Here is a 16,128-nt window from a genome sequence, read left to right as displayed (position 1 = left end):
CCCCAAACATGGCATAAAAGTCACAAACTTCAACTTTCGGACCCCCATAAATCTACGATGCCAGTAGTATCATTGGTGTGTATATTTCTACAGACTCTTTACAAGCAATAGTTTTCAGCACAAAATTTATGAACCTCCCCCACTTTATGCCATTCCAAAATACAGCCCCTTTAAAAGTGTAATTTTCTGTACTTTTTCTAGTGATTTCATGTTTGGTTTGCAACCCTGCATATTTATTTAGAAGCAAAAGTTTATTTTCTCCGTGTACCTCAGTCTCTCCTGTAAACATTTGTTTTTGTTTGGAGTTCGTCTGATACTTTCGTCCTGAGTAACTGTAGTTTTCGTAAACGCTTGCAAATGCAAAAAATGACACTCCACCGACAACAAATATGGCCGCCATTCAGGAACACTTGTACATACGACAACGTGAATAGTGTTATTGGCCTTCTCATACACAAGGTTCGTTACATGCAAAGTTTTATAATTTTTGGAGATGGTCGAGCAACCGTTTTCCCCATCTTTGTACCACTTCATATGGATTTGGCCCAACATGAATATCAGAAAATCTTGAATATGCTGTGAGTGAATTAACTTGTTGCACAGGTTTCTCTACTTGCTCATTAAAGATTTCCTTCCCGCTCAGTTCGATGCAAACAAGACTAAATAAATCGTCCTAACTCATTCCAATAACATTGAAAATAATGTATATACATTATTGTACTTGTGTATACTTGCTGTACTTTAACAAGAAGTAGTAAAGAAAACAATAAATATTAACTTAGAGACTATATATAACTTGTCAACTAAATGTCGGTATGTCTGCTGTATGTATAGAGTATAGCAAAACATCACAAGCGAGACTGACATCCAAAATTTAGTCAACAAATTAGTGAATGGGCACATGGAGCCAAAGATAGGACAGGAAATTGGGATACCGGACCACCACGGATGACTCGCTGTGTAAAACGGATAATTTCTCGTTCTTTTGCTGTATTCTATGTATGAACATAGTTCTTGAAGTTCTGGAGACCGGAGAGTCTTCCCGCTCAGCAAGTACAGCCAAACACACAAGTAAGTCCTGAGGCAAGCACAATTATTGACCACAAATCCCCGTCGAGTTGCTCTATTGATGAACGAGCAATTGATCATTTGTTTCAGCTACCGTCAGAGGTTCCTCAGAAGGCGGGGACACAACTAGCTCCCCGCTTACACAACCACTGTATTAAACCTAAACCTCTTTCAGTCTTTATCCGGGTGAAAGAGCAAAGACATTTTAGACAAAATTTGGTGAGGTTAAATTTTGACAGAATGAAAACTAAGGAATCCGGTTTTCGTTAATGGTTAACATGTGTATGTGTTGGTATTCTCGTTGCGAGTTCCATTCGCTGTTTGATCCAGTGTAGAACTGTAAAACATAAAACTTAAATACTCACAGATATTACTTGTTCTTCTCTAATTAAAAACACACAGATGTTCCTTGCTAATTACCTCACTTTAGACATGAGAACTGGGTTTAATATGTATCCCTAGTTAAGCCTTAACTAAGAAAGCAAATAGTTACACACACACACACACACACACACACACAAAAAAAAAAAAAAAAGTAAAAGCTAGGAAGAGAATCATTTAATACACACACGATAAAGGCAGGGTCAGAAGATTTTTTTGGCATGAAAGTATTGTATAAATTTTTATCGTGAACTTCCAGATTTGTTATGTTTTTAAATCTAATGTACTTCTTTATCCATATTTTGCATGTTTGTCATTTTCTGTTACACACCTACATTTTGTCAGTAGCATATTAAAAGCTCCGGTTACTTTCTGAATACACTAACTATATTTCTTCCTGAAGTATGGAAGATGATCCTTGTTATACTGCTGTATGTTGATTTATACACTAAATTCGTGTTATCTCTAGGGTAGCACATTTAAGTTTAATTCTCGTAGGGTAAAGAAAAAGATACATCGTGTGAATTTATATAATCATGCTCGTAAATGTTTTCACTCATATTTTCCCTTTTTTCGTTCTTTTCATTCATTAGTTCTCATTCATTCACTCTAAATTACGAGTTTACGTGTTATTTATATTGACCCATTGTTGCAAATAAAATTTCTGTATACGTTATATCTGAAATAATCCCTTATTATTTGGGTCCTGATTGATGTCGCCAAATTCACACTTTTGTGTAGAATAACCAACTTGTGCATTGATCTATTATTTGTTTCAATAATATGTGCACAGTATGGTTATAATCCATGTTTTCCAGCACTGAAAATGCGAAAGCTTGGGGTGAGGAACTACAGAAAGTTTTGTCAAGGGACCATAAATACGTAATGGTTACGTATATACAGCTCGTTGGAGTCTGCCTTTTCCTGTTTGTTCGCCCTTGCCATGCGCCATATATTAGAGATGTGGCTGTAGATTCTGTGAAGACTGGATTAGGAGGAGCTACAGGTATGTAAAAAGGTTAAATTTGTATTAAATTTACAGAAATAAGGCGTCAGTTGGTTTCTGCAATATTTTTTTCTTTCTTTTTAATTAACAGATACTTTCTCTAGTAGAAAGTTAGTCTGATTTCGTTGTTCAACAGTTGAGAAAAAGCAAACCAAAAAGAAGAACAAGGGAAAGAGTAGAAGTCGGATGAAGACAGCTAATATGCTGAAACTGTTACGTGTTCGTGTTATATATATATCTCATAGCCTTGCTCAATGTGTTGCTGGTTTTTCAAGACTGCCTTGCTCAATGTGTTGCTGGTTTTTCAAGACTGCTTTCTCATTAGAATTCTAGAAAACCTTCAGTGAGGAGGAAAAAAAAAGCTATTGAGATCAAATCGTGTGCCACAGAATTCTATGCGAACTTCTTCCCTTCGCTTGCAAATTCAGCACCCTTTCCTATGGAGTTTGCATTTTCCCATGCGGGGTCCATATAAATACCCAGTGATGCTTTTGTTTGTGTACAGGGGGATTTATTTATTATTTTTTTTTCACGTCACGACTGCCGCGTACACTTGACCTGCATTGGGTAATGACGTTGATATTGTTCAGTGAGTCTACTCTTTTATTCACGCTTGTAACCTTGCTCACATTCTGTGAGTGTTGTTAATTTTTTGCTGCATGTGTCTATTTTATTGTTCCTTGTTCTTTTTGTCGTTGTATGTCTTTTATACTACTGTTTGTAGTCTTGATTGTGACTTTTATTTCTTTATTTATTGTTATTGTTCATTCTTTATTGTTATTGCTCATTCTTTATTGTTATTGCTCATTCTTTATTGTTATTTGTTCAGTATTTATTGTTATTGTTCAATGTTTGTTGTTACTGCTTAATATTTCCCTTTTCTTGTTATAGTTTGCTCTTTATTATTCTTGTTGTTCTGTTTATTTTTATATCTTTTGTATTGTGCAGCAGTTTTCAATGTCTTTCGATTTGTTCGTGTTTAATGTGTATTTATGACAGTTCGTGTCTTGAGCAGTCTAGGTAATCGGGACGGGGACAAATAGCCCCGATGCTAACATCCCTATTAAACGTCAATAAATCAATCGATCAATTATTTTTGTTATTCCCCCAATAATTCAAACACTGTGGATACAGTACTTTGATATTAACTTACATTTACATTTCTAGCTAATGTACTTATTGTATGCTGCATACAATTAATTTCAGTTAATAATTCTGGTAGTTTGTTTCGTGCAGTTTTTAAAGCAATTGAAAAAGGCCAATTTGCAAAGGTAACTAACTTTACAGGTTTCACTGTATTTTGTATGACTATGTGTGTATGTGAGGAGGAAATGAGTGTAAACCACGTTCCTAGCAGTAGTGTGCTTTCATAGAATTTGTTGGTTGAAGTTATAATGAATTCTGTGGATAGGAAAAGAAACCAACGTGATAACCAAGCTCGGGAATCGAACTTGGAATCCGTTCAGCATCGCGCATTGACAGCTTCGCTAATGTCAGCCTGAGTACATACAAATGTATCTATACAGAAATGTTTTGTTCCAACCTCATCACCAACAACCACAATAAACCACTACATTAGAAGTTATGGATTAAACAATGATAGCTGAAACATACTAAACGAACTATTATGCACATAACATGCATAGAGGAGAAATCCTGAATTAAATACATGGCCCAACTTACTATATTTATATTATGCATGTTCTTAGTTTTCTACATACTAAACACAAAGGTTAAGGATTTTTTTTTAATATATATATATATATATATATATATATATATATATATATATAGAAAAAATGCACAATTATCAGACGCAGGTCCATACGTTACGCAGATATCTTTCTGAATAGTCTATTGCTCTTCCAACTTCTCTCACGAAGCCCCGCCCATAGGTCTAGAACCCGGGGGTAAAATGAAGTTTCCAACCCCCTCATAACACGAATTTTTATTCATTTCGTTTGCACATGTACTGTCATTGGCTGGAACCTTATCATGATGTGTTAGCAGAGTCTGTGAGAGCACAGTACCAGCTCCTTTCCCACGGGTAAAGATTAAACGTGAATAAAGAGTACACTATGGCGTAGAATAAAAGGAAACGCAGAAATAAAACGAAACGCACTTCAAGTCAATTGCACAAAGTAAAATGAGTATCCTCAAAATTAGCTCATAATAAAGATCACTGTAAATTTAGTTAAGGAAATGTGATTAAATGAGAATGAATATTGAACTTCTTTAGCATAGCTGCTTGGGTCCAATTTGTCTAAACGCCCATGCCTGCGTAGTTACTAACAGTGCTATTGAGACTACAAACTTCTAAAGCCGACATCCTATATTAGATGCTTGTGCCTGCCTTTCTCACTAAAAGGTTTCTCTAGTATTGCATTTAGTAATAGCAAACTATTTATGTGAAATGTTCTCTGACAGTTCTTTTCTCAAAAACTTCAAATGACTGCGTCGATATCTATATAGTTTTCTGTAAAGTTACACGTGTTGTGAGTTATTTTGGAAACAGCACTGCTCGATTGTTTAATTTGTTAAAACAAGTGAGCAAGAAACCAATCATAGAATATGACTGGTTGATGGATTATGGAGACGAAATGACTGTTAGTTAATTGGTTCTATTGGTCATTGACAAGAAAAGATGAATGAAACTAGGAATATGTTGAAGGTGAGACACTGCATTATATAACATATTTATAATAGAATCTTATTCTGTAAAGTACGGTTAATTAGAAATTAATACTACTTTAACGTCCTACGATTGTGCTTGGCAGAAATCTAGAGAGATAGTGTTACCCTCAAAAACTCTTGGGGTCGAACCTTGCACTTTTTGCATTAGAGGTGAGCACTTACCACTGAGTCACCATACCTCGATACAATCCATTAGAATGATCTTTCGACATTCTACCAATAATGTATTCCGTAGGAGGGGGGCGATGGCGCAAAGGTAGAGCGTTCATCTCTGGTGCATGGGGTCACTGGTTCGATCCTAGCTCACGCCAACTAAGCTTTGTAGTGGACAAACACCGTGTGCGTGGGTTTCCTCGGGGTTCTCCTATTTCCTCCCACTTTCTGTATTCCACCAGTTTATTCATTTCTCATCATCACCGTCTCGTTTAGCCTAGCTAACATAACCGTCGGACGTAAAACTCAAAGATTTAATTTAATTTCATTTCATTGTATTCTGTAGACATTAACAGGCAGCAGATTTTGGGGTAAAATCATTGATATTCTCATCGTCCAGAAAATTAAATTATCTAAATTGTAAAACTACGCTATAAAATCAAAGAGGAAAAAGTAAGATAGAACGAGATTGTGACTGCAGGCTGAACCATTTGTGGTCCATTCAAAGTTTGAATTTTGTTACGGATCGTGCATGAATGCCCCTCTTCAGTGTATCGATTCTAAGCAACGATTCAAAGAACATAGTATATCCGCTGTAACTAGTTAGCATACAGGTCTCATCGATTGCCGAACTACGTGATATAAGTACTTATATTGGTAGGATCGTAATAGTTTCACTACACTCAGTTTTTTCAAAACACTTTTGAATCGTGAATCGTGTCACCCTACCAGTATTAATGGTTTCCGTATCAGAATAACGAAGGTAGGTCCATGTTTTTTACCATTAGGTACACCTTTCCATAAAATCTTGTCATCTTTTGGGTTCAGCAGTAATATTCAACATTGTGATATGTTTACTCTCAAGTGAACTTGCGTATTCGCGGACGCTGGATGTGAAAACCAAGTGGTTGATATGCAAAAGCAGAACTCTCTTCAATAATGCAGTTGAGTTTTCGTAGTTTCTGATCCTCCTTTTCTTGGGTTCCTAACAAGACCAACGGCTTCAGACTGGAAGGGCTAAAACTATTTTCATTGTCTTGCAGGATGCACCATCTCTCTCTTCTATTCTGTGACAGATTTCTTTAACTGCTTCTTTCGCATTAATCTCTTTCCCTCCTCTTTCTTTAATAATAATGCTGTTAAAGCACATGAATATAAATTTTCTTTTTGACTGAAAAACGAATGGGTGTTTGCTTGCGTCAAAACGCTCCTCGCGACAAGGTTATTAGTGTTAATAATAATCAAAATTAAACTAAATTTTACTTTGAAATTATTTGGATAGGATAAGAAAGAAGTAGTCAAAATGTCAGTGTAATTAGATAATCTGTGCTCTCTACCGGAATTGGATATTATTTATGTATGCATAGTAATTAATCATTTACAACACTAAAGTATTACGATATTTAATCTCGGTAATTGATAATATAGTGTTGCAGTTCAAGTAGAGTAGATTAAATTATTGTTATTATTATTATTATTATTATTATTATTATTATTATTATTATTATTATTATTATTATTATTATTATTATTATTATTATTTTAAATATGTAATAACAGTAGCTTCGCTTACCTCCTCGTAAGGAGATAACTTAACGCTGTAACACTTAAAAGATACTAAGGTGAATTTCAATAATACTGAATTATATGTAAATTGAGTCTAACAAAATTAAACTTGCAAGTATGAGACGTAAGGCCGTTTGAGCTGTTACAAAAGTACAATCTCTCTATCATTAAAGAAAATAATTTCAATTCACTGGAATACGGATTAAAGTTTCAAGGCTTGGACAGTTGTGAGATTTCGTCCTGAGTGTCTGAGGATCGTTATTGCTTTGAATATTTTTGAATTTTCACTTTTCCTTTTGTTTTCTTCGATTATTTATATGAAAAGAAAAATCACTATCTATTGTTTGGTTTCCACCCAGAGGTGCCCTTAGATAGGTTTTAGGGTGCGAGTTGCGACCATGAGAAAATCTGGGGGGACAATTTTTCATTGAAAATAGTGCAATCGAACTGGAGAATTGTAAATTTGCGGGGAGAATGGTAAATTTGGGGAGAGAATTGAAAATTGATGGTTGCAAGCAAGTCCTTGAGGGGAATGGGCACCCCAGGTTCCACTTGTTTTCTGCGTTGGAATATCTGTTTTGAAGCTTACTGTTGTTGTTGTTAAGGATTCGTTTAGTGATTTGACATTTTTTCTGTACGATACAAGTCAATTGAAAATTATTTTTGGTATACTATTTTTTCTTTACAAATTTGTTTGCCCGTGAGAATTGAAACATGTCAAAAACAGTTAGTTGTTATTGCTGTTTATCTTGTCATAGAGATCACTTCTGACAAAGGCAAAACTCGATCGCAAGTAAATATTAAAATTATGCGTTATCTTTATATGAATAGTAGTGTGATATCCCCCTTATTTTCTAGAGGCTGGCACATTAGGAATATCCAGTATACCTTAATACTAGAGATGCAAAAAAGCCGGCTTTTTTGAATCGATGGTTTTTTTCACATAAAAAGCCGGCTTTTTTGGAAAAAAAAACGAGAATTTTGGAAATTTTGGCTTTTTTCAACTTCATGATTTTTCTATCTAAATAGCTTTCTTATAGTATATTCTATAATTAGATAAAAATTCCATGACCTGAATGTGATATTTCGCTCTGAAATTCACCATCAAGATGGATGGAGCACATGTTTTACGAATTAAAGCTAACATGAAGAATGTAGTATTTGAGGGTAATTTTAGAGGCTATTTAACTTTATTTGAACTTTTGAGTTATCGACATCTTTTTTCTTCTCTAGTTTGTCATCCGTGTTTCATTTCTAAGAGCTTTTAGTAGTCTAGCTCTAGCGCAAAAGTTAAACTTGCCCGTTTTTCTATTTATCCGTCAAAGCGTACTTTTTCAATATATCCGTCAAACCGTACTTCCACATTTCTGTTATACTGTAGCTGTGAAGTGATTTAGCAGTAATTTTTCGGACACAACCTTGAATACCAATTTATACAAATAATCAGTAGCGGATTTAGAAAAGTACTTTAGGATGGTTTTTTCTGATTGTTTCGTTTCCTAAAAAGTCCTAATTTTATTTGGGAAGTGCTTGAAGTTTACGAGTACAGGCATAACTAATATTTCGTTTCGTTTATATGTTTAGCAATAATCTTCCGGATACAACTTTAAAAATCATTTTATACTGAGAATCAGTGGCGGATTTAGAAAAGTATTTTGGGAAGGGTTTCTTACTAATGTTTAGTTTTTTTAAACATTCGTAATTTTTATTTGACGGGAGCTTAAAGTTTATGAGTAAAGGCATAAATAATAGATATTTCGTTTGTTGCAGACATTCCGTAACTTTGGGGAACGGGCTTCAGTCCGAAAGACCGCTCCCCTAACCTTCGCAAAACCGTCACTGCTGGTAATTAGTAATAATAACGATTTAAAAACAATAAAAAAGGAAGTCCTTAACTCACAGTACACGCACTATTTCTACATTCACAGATGGAATGAAGAAAAGCTTTGTCAGAATGGTCGAATGCTGGTTGAATCCCGGACTTCCCGAAAGAAGCGCAAAAGCTAATCACTCAGTCATGTTTGTTGTGCAGTTGTATTTAGCTTAACTTAAATATATTCCGTAGTCTTTTTTTTTTTTTTTGGGGGGGGGGGGGGTTCCGTAATGATATGTTGAATCCTTCTTGTTAAAAATTCAGAAAACTTGAGGACTGGGTAAACTGTGATGGTGGTTCTATAAAACTTAACTTTAGAATTTCAAGATTATACAGAACCAAAAGCTCTAGATATGCAGCCTTTAAGTGTATCATATAAATCTAAGTATTTCTCTTATGTTTTATTTTAATTTTATTTTGTTTCAAAAAGAGGGTATGGAATATTTTGAAGTAAAAATACTACGTACTATTTTGCTAGTTATTTGTGTATTCTTTAAAAAGAAGTGTTTACTTTTAGAGTTGGCTGATTTACACCAACTTTTTTTTTAATAACTGGTTTAAACCACAAAAATAAAAAGAATGAAAAATGCGAATCGTGTGAACTTCATGGTAACGTTTCCAGATATCAAACCACCTGCAATAGTTTTATTTCCCTTTCACCTTTTAATCAAGGTGTCCCATGTTCAATTCTCGGTCGAACCACAATCCTTTTTTCATGCGTAACCCAAGTAGCGGTTCGGATGTCAGTTTAAGCGAAAGTCTTCTCCTTGATAACCTCGGTATTTCGTAAGGATGTCTAAGCCTAAATATACGAAACAAACCAAACTGTATATTTCTACATGCCTAAATGCGTGTTGTTATATAAAGAAGCCAATATTGCTTAAATATATTGATAGAAATTGGCAAAATTTATCGATTGTCTAAGTAGCTTCCAACATTAGCTTGGATTGGACTTTCAATGATATCTACGTACCGGTACTAAATTTGTAATTTAATACCTCAGTTTTAGCGTACTGATTATGGTACGTTGACCTTTAAATTTTACATGCAAAGCAATAACAGGATTTTCCCGTTATTGTCTTACATTTCAAGTAATGACGGGATTTTCCCAATGGCTAGGGCGGGAGATTCTCAACTTAAGAAATTTACTGACCGCACTTCTTTAAGCTTATGGGAGTTCTTCCGGCATAACCCCGCTGTTGCATAATAACATCAAGGCGAAACAAACTTAGGCTATTTCTGTGAATATGTAATATAAATACATAAAGCAAAAAATCTAAGTCAAAAAAGCCTGGTTTAAACAAAAAAGCCTGGTTTAAACATCCACCAAAAAACGGGTTTTTGGCATATTCAAAAACAACCACGGTTCTTGCCAACTCTGCTTACTTTTGTATATAGGAGGTTAAAAAGTTCTTATTATATACATTGGTTAATCCTGTGGAATTCATAATGTAAATATGTTGAAGAAAAATTGTTTGAAATATTTTTTCGAAATTCATAGTTTATTTTCGATGTTTTATATTATTATCAGCATCAACCACTAATTAAATGATTTTTTGTGTTATAGAGAAGCGATACACAGTCTGTTTTATCAATTTAAAGCAGTATTTTGAAAAAAGCCCAAAATTTCCGAAGCAAAAAAGCAAAGCAGAAAAAACCGAGTTTTTTTCCAAAAAAGCCGGTTTTTTTCCGAGCCCTTGCATCTCTACTTAATACACATTTAATAATTGTTTAGAGGCTCTTATATATATATATATATATATATCTTAGTACCATAAAGATGTGAACTTATGGCTTACCCTGGAGTTTAGTAGATTTTTTTCTTCTTGCGGTGTGTGCTCCTGTAATTTTTGTTTTGTTATTTAAAAAAGTTGACTGACCATATTCATCTTATTTGTTCATTCTTTCACAGGGAACAAAGGAGCTTGCGCTATACGATGTGTCTTCTACAGCACGTCTCTGTGCTTCGTGTGTGCTCATTTTGCAGCAGGCCAGTCTCAGGTTGCAGAACGAAATGCCGACTATGCTGAAATAACGAGGAAAGTTTGTTTTCCTATGGTAAGGCCTACTTTGTGAGTGTTGTTTTTATCTAGAGTAAAACTTCTTTTCTTTAAATATTTATTCAGAATATAAGTGCGTGCAAATCAATTAAATATGTAGCTTCTCAATAGTTGAGAAAAAAAGAAAGAAAATAAAAGAAACGTGGAGTTCTATTTTCACAAAATGATTGTAATAATTAAGTGAATGCAGTGCGACCTGTTAACAAGCCACTAAACTTTCAGACTGGGAAAGTTCTTATTGTGCTTTATCGATTAATCTAGTTCACAGCGAAAGAGAACACTCCAGGATGGTACCAGGCTGTTTCTAGAAATAACATGAATTGCCCGGGCTAGCTAATTTCCTATTCACGTTTGACTTCACTTAATGAGAATAAACTTCACAAGCTCCTAAAGTTTCATCCTACATTTGGTTTTTCTAACCAACTTACTCCTTGGTCTATGGAACCCGGAGGTTTAAGTCCGCGTTCACAAAAGCTCTCCATTGACTTCTTTTCTTAGACAACTGGATCCAGTTTCAACTTTGTATTCCTATTTCTGCGAGATCAATCTTAATATTGCCCACCCATCTGCACCTAGGTCTTCCTAATGGCCGTTTTCTGATTGGACTTCCAGTTAAAACTTTGAAAACGTTCCTACGTTTTTCCATTCTGGTTACATGACCTGCCCACCTGAGCCTCGTACAATTGATGACATTACAAATGTTTGGTAAACGGTATAAATTATAAGGTTCCTCGTTATGAAGTTTCTGCCATTCCCCATTCCCATTCTTCTTGGGTCCGAATATTCGCCTAGGATTTTGTTCTCAGATACTTTCAGTCTGCATTCTTCCTTCAGAGTAAGCGACCATGTTTCGCAAGCATGCAAGACAACAGGCATGATTATCGTTGTATAAAGCTATTAGTCTTGAGGCCAGACCATGCCTGTTGGAAAAGTTGCGTAGACGGCATTTTTTCTTTTGGAATCGTTTCTATGGTGGTGATTGACTATTTATAGCTTGGTCACGTGCTCTGAAACGTGTCAGTTTTTTACCAGCTGTGCTTCAAACTTTAACCCTTTGGAGACGGCTGTATCAGTAGGGAATGTATGTATTTTTTTTTTTTTTTTTAACTATACAATAAATAGAAGTCAACTTTGTATCTTATTTTATTCCCAAGGTTTTAGAGCATACAAGCGTTGGTAGTTTGTCTGTTTGCTCGTAGGGACGGGGCGATGACGTCATTACGTAAATTACAATATACTGTTATATAGAACCATCCTCATAGCTAGTCCTATCGCAATTATCGTATAATTGTGATTTATACATCTTTTTAGTCAGGAAAGAATAGGGTTTTGGTCATTACTCACCGGATTAAGGAAACTCTCATTGAAGTTGATATATTTAGTCCAAATGATGTAGAATGTGCCCTCCACGGTTCTAATTATGCTCGGGAGTGCGTGCTTACTTTCTAGTTGCAGAGAGCATTGAACGTTTACAGTGTCAGGCATTTTTCAAACGCTGTGACCCAAGTAAATATACAGATTTAATAGATCGTTTCCAGGTATTGCAGAAAGTATTCAATATCGGAAATGTTACTTCAATTCAGTTTGAAGTTGGTCAACTTTGCATTCTCATCGGACACCTTAATAGAGACTTTAATTTATTTGTCAAGGAAGAATGTGAAAAATCAAAAATGTTCAAGTACTGGAACGATTTCGTTCGAAACCTGGTTCCTGTTTTACGAGACTTGATTCGTAGCGTCAGGGAAGGTAATTGGAAACTGCATGTGACCGCTTTCCGCAGAGCGCTACCTTTTATTTTTTATTTTATTTTATTTTATTTTTTTGTTTTCTTTGCTTTGGAAATATAAACCACGCCAGGTGTGGAAGCATGCATCTTGAAGACTCTCTTAAACTAGCTGAAGTGCACCAAGACTTGTATGAAGACTTTCTGAAAGAACATTCCGTTGTACAGCAAACTAAAAAATATTTCAGTAGTGTTGCTGTGGATTAGGCATTAGAACAGGTGTACAACAAGTCTGCACAAGACCCAGTTGGAATCACTTCCAGAAAAGAATCTGAAATGCAAAGAGATCTTATTCAGCATGAGAGGACTGAAATAAAACACTTATTTTCACTTTATGTGGAATGCAATTCTATGATGAATGCGTGACACATCATGAGTTTTCAAAAACACAAACAACTCATAATGAAAAGCTGGTGACAACACTTGCGAATTACATCTCCGAAAGGTACAACCCATTTATTTTTATCAGATAATGGAATTCAAAATATTATCAAGGGCGAAGTTTTACAGAACCAGAAACGAAATTCAAGCTAAAATGTGTTGACATTGGAAAGAAACAGAACTATGAATTTAGGAATGGTATTTTCATTGAGAAAACCAAGAAGCTGCTATCACCTTTACAAAGAATGATGAATAATGAATTTCAATCAGATACAAAAAAAAGTTGATGTACAGAATGAAACTATTGATGCGTTGATATAGCACGTGAGAGAGGTTATTCAGTCGATTGTCTGCTTCGCTGGGCACTAACATCCAGTTCTTTGTACTTGATGAAAGATGGTAAACTCCGTGGTACTCCGTAAGCCTCAAAAGTCAGACATAGTTGGAGAATGACTTACCGGGTGGAATGGTACTGAAGCAACTTCCTGAGTCCATATTCCCACCGCATATTTTGAAGAAGCAGATGAAATACTTCGTTTACATGGGAATCACGCCATTAAGACGTCAGAAGAGACACGCGTCGTACTTCCTTCTTCCGATGCTGATTCATTTGTATATTCAGTGTACTTGTACGCTCTGAAGTTTAAGAAGAAAGGATTTATTGAGATGTGGAATCTGTGTGGCACATGAGCAACAACCAGATACTTACCCGTGCACAAACTTATTGACTACATACCTGAATTGTTCATCAACGTTGTATCAGCTGTTCATGCGTTGTCTGGATGCGACATCACAAGTAAATTTTCAACTCCTGTTAAACTTGTGGGGGGGAAAAATCACCCCACCTTTTGAAAAATTTCGAAGAAAATGAATTATCCAACACCATGGTTCAGAAAGTTACGTCGTATCTTGCAAAAATCTTAAAAACAAACTATACAAGACTAAATGACCTCAGAGTGACGGAGTATCTAGGATGAAACGTGTTGATTTCGCAAAGCTCCCACCATCATCATCTTCGACACATTTACATATAAAGAGAACATATCTTCAGAGTCACCGTTGGTATCACATGCTAGGGAATTACGCACCACTTAATCTCTTTGATTATGGTTTCTTAGAACAAGGTGGTGATTCATTGCCTTCCATAGTAGAAGAAATACTTCCACTGCATTTTCCTTACAAATGCAAAAAATGTGCCAAAGCTGTTGTTTGCAAATGTTGAATATCATAACTTTCGTGCTCTAAATTCTATGAATGTGGTCTTTATGGTTGTAGTAATCCCTACAACTAATATGTATTTGTAGTACTAAATAACACAAGCTCCTCTAATACCATAATATTGCAGCATATTCATTGAAAATATAGTTTTCCATTACATTCAAAATAATAGTTAAACTTGATTTTTGTAGGTAGCAATATATATTATTGTTTCATTACAAATTACCATCATCAAGAGGAAAATCTGTCATTAAAGTTTTATCAAAATTATGTTCTTAAGTTGTTATTACTATATTCATCGTGAAAATAGACCTAATCTTCGAAATTTGGACATTGTTCAAAGTAATGAATGTCAATTTAGTTTTAGATATCGTCTGACATCTTGGAAAATTCTGGTATTAAAAACTATTTTGCTCAAGATTGAAATAATCCATTAAGATTTAAGAAAATACTAGCATCAATTACCCGCGTCGCTGGGTTAAATTAAGAAAAAATAGTAATATGTTCCGTTACTTAGTCACTTTTTACTATTACTAAAGCGCGCCTTGATATTGGTCATTTTGATTTTATATATATATATCCCCCTCCCCTCCCACAACTTTCAGTTTGGATTTAAATGGCATCAAAAGTGTCACTGTTCATCTCAGCGATCATTTGTAAATGTTTTTTCCCTCTTTTAAGTTCCATCGTCCAAGTGATATAACAAAAAATGATCTCATGTTCGAACTTCATCTAGGTTGAAATTTTGATTATGATCGGTCCGGTGGTTCAAGAGTTATTAAGTTTTATTTATTTTTATATATCTGTCCCCTCCCCTAAGATCTACCGTCAAAGTGATATGATAAAAACCACTTCAGGTCTGAACTTCATCTATATTGAAAATTTGATTAAGATCGGTCCTGTGGTTAAAGCGTGATGAAGTCACAAAGACGGTCACTTTTATTTTTATTCCTTTTACATATATATATATCTCCTCCTCCCCCTCCCCTAGGTTCCACCGTAAAAGTGAAATAACGAAAACATCCCAGGCCCGAACCTTATTTATGTTGAAAGTTTGATCAAGATAGGTCCGGTGGCTCAAGAGTTATTAAGTTTCATTTATTTTTATAGATTTCTCCCCTCCCCTCCCCTCCCCTCCCCTTCCTCTAAGTTCTACAGTTAAAGAGATATGATAAAAACCATTTCATATCTAAACCTCGAATATGTTGAAAATTTGGTTAAGATTGGTCGGGTGGTTTAAGCGTGATGAAGTCACAAAGACAGTCACTTTATTTTTACTTTTTTGATATATATCTCCTCCCTCCCTCTCCCCTTCGTTGCACTGTAAAAGTGAAATGAAGAAAACATTCCAGGCCCGAAACTTATCTATGTTGAAAGTTTGATCGAGATCGGTCGGGTGGTTCAAGAGTTATTAAGTTTTATTTATTTTTTCTATGTCCCCCTCCTCCCCCTCCCCTAAGTTGTACTGTCAAAGTAAATAGCTAAAAACACTCCTAGGCCAGAACAGCATCTACGTTGAAAATTTAATCGAGATCGGTTGAGCGGTTCAAGAGATTAAGAGTCACAAACATAGTCACTTTCAATTTTATAATATAGACTAGCCTTTGGCTAGCTGGGGGCTTCGCCCCCACACAGTGTCTTTGCCCGGTCTACTGCCTATTTGAACTATCTGAAAGATAAGATTTTGTATCCCAAGAAAACGCCCATTTAAATAGTATGGGGATTTCTTTTCCCCCTTTAGACCCCTAAAAAATTAAAAATATTCACTTTTGGCAATTTTCTTGTCGGTTAGTCCTGGAAGGCTACAATCATATCACATTTCATCATTCTAATCCTGCCGGAAGTGCCTAAACATTTTGGGGTGTAGAGGACGTCACATATAAGGAACATGGGAAATATTTTTCAGTTCCCTATAAAACCACTCTACGATGGAAATTTTTATTTC

At 35.2% G+C, this 16,128-nt stretch overlaps 1 protein-coding gene across 1 annotated transcript in view; it reads left to right on the top strand.

The window, feature by feature from the left end:
• Positions 1-16,128, top strand: part of Synj (synaptojanin) — a 137,196-nt gene that overhangs the window by 84,944 nt on the left and 36,124 nt on the right. Inside the window, exons 13-14 of the mRNA XM_081761800.1 lie at positions 2,268-2,455; positions 10,654-10,799. Of these exons, the coding sequence (XP_081617926.1) occupies positions 2,268-2,455; positions 10,654-10,799 (334 nt within the window). The remainder of the gene's footprint in view (positions 1-2,267; positions 2,456-10,653; positions 10,800-16,128) is intronic.

This window comes from Thermobia domestica, chromosome 6, assembly GCF_964235325.1.
Source record: "Thermobia domestica chromosome 6, izTheDome1.hap1.1, whole genome shotgun sequence".
Lineage (NCBI taxonomy): Eukaryota > Metazoa > Arthropoda > Insecta > Zygentoma > Lepismatidae > Thermobia > Thermobia domestica.
Note: the sequence above shows the minus strand (reverse complement) of the source record. Positions and strands in the feature narration are given on the sequence as shown.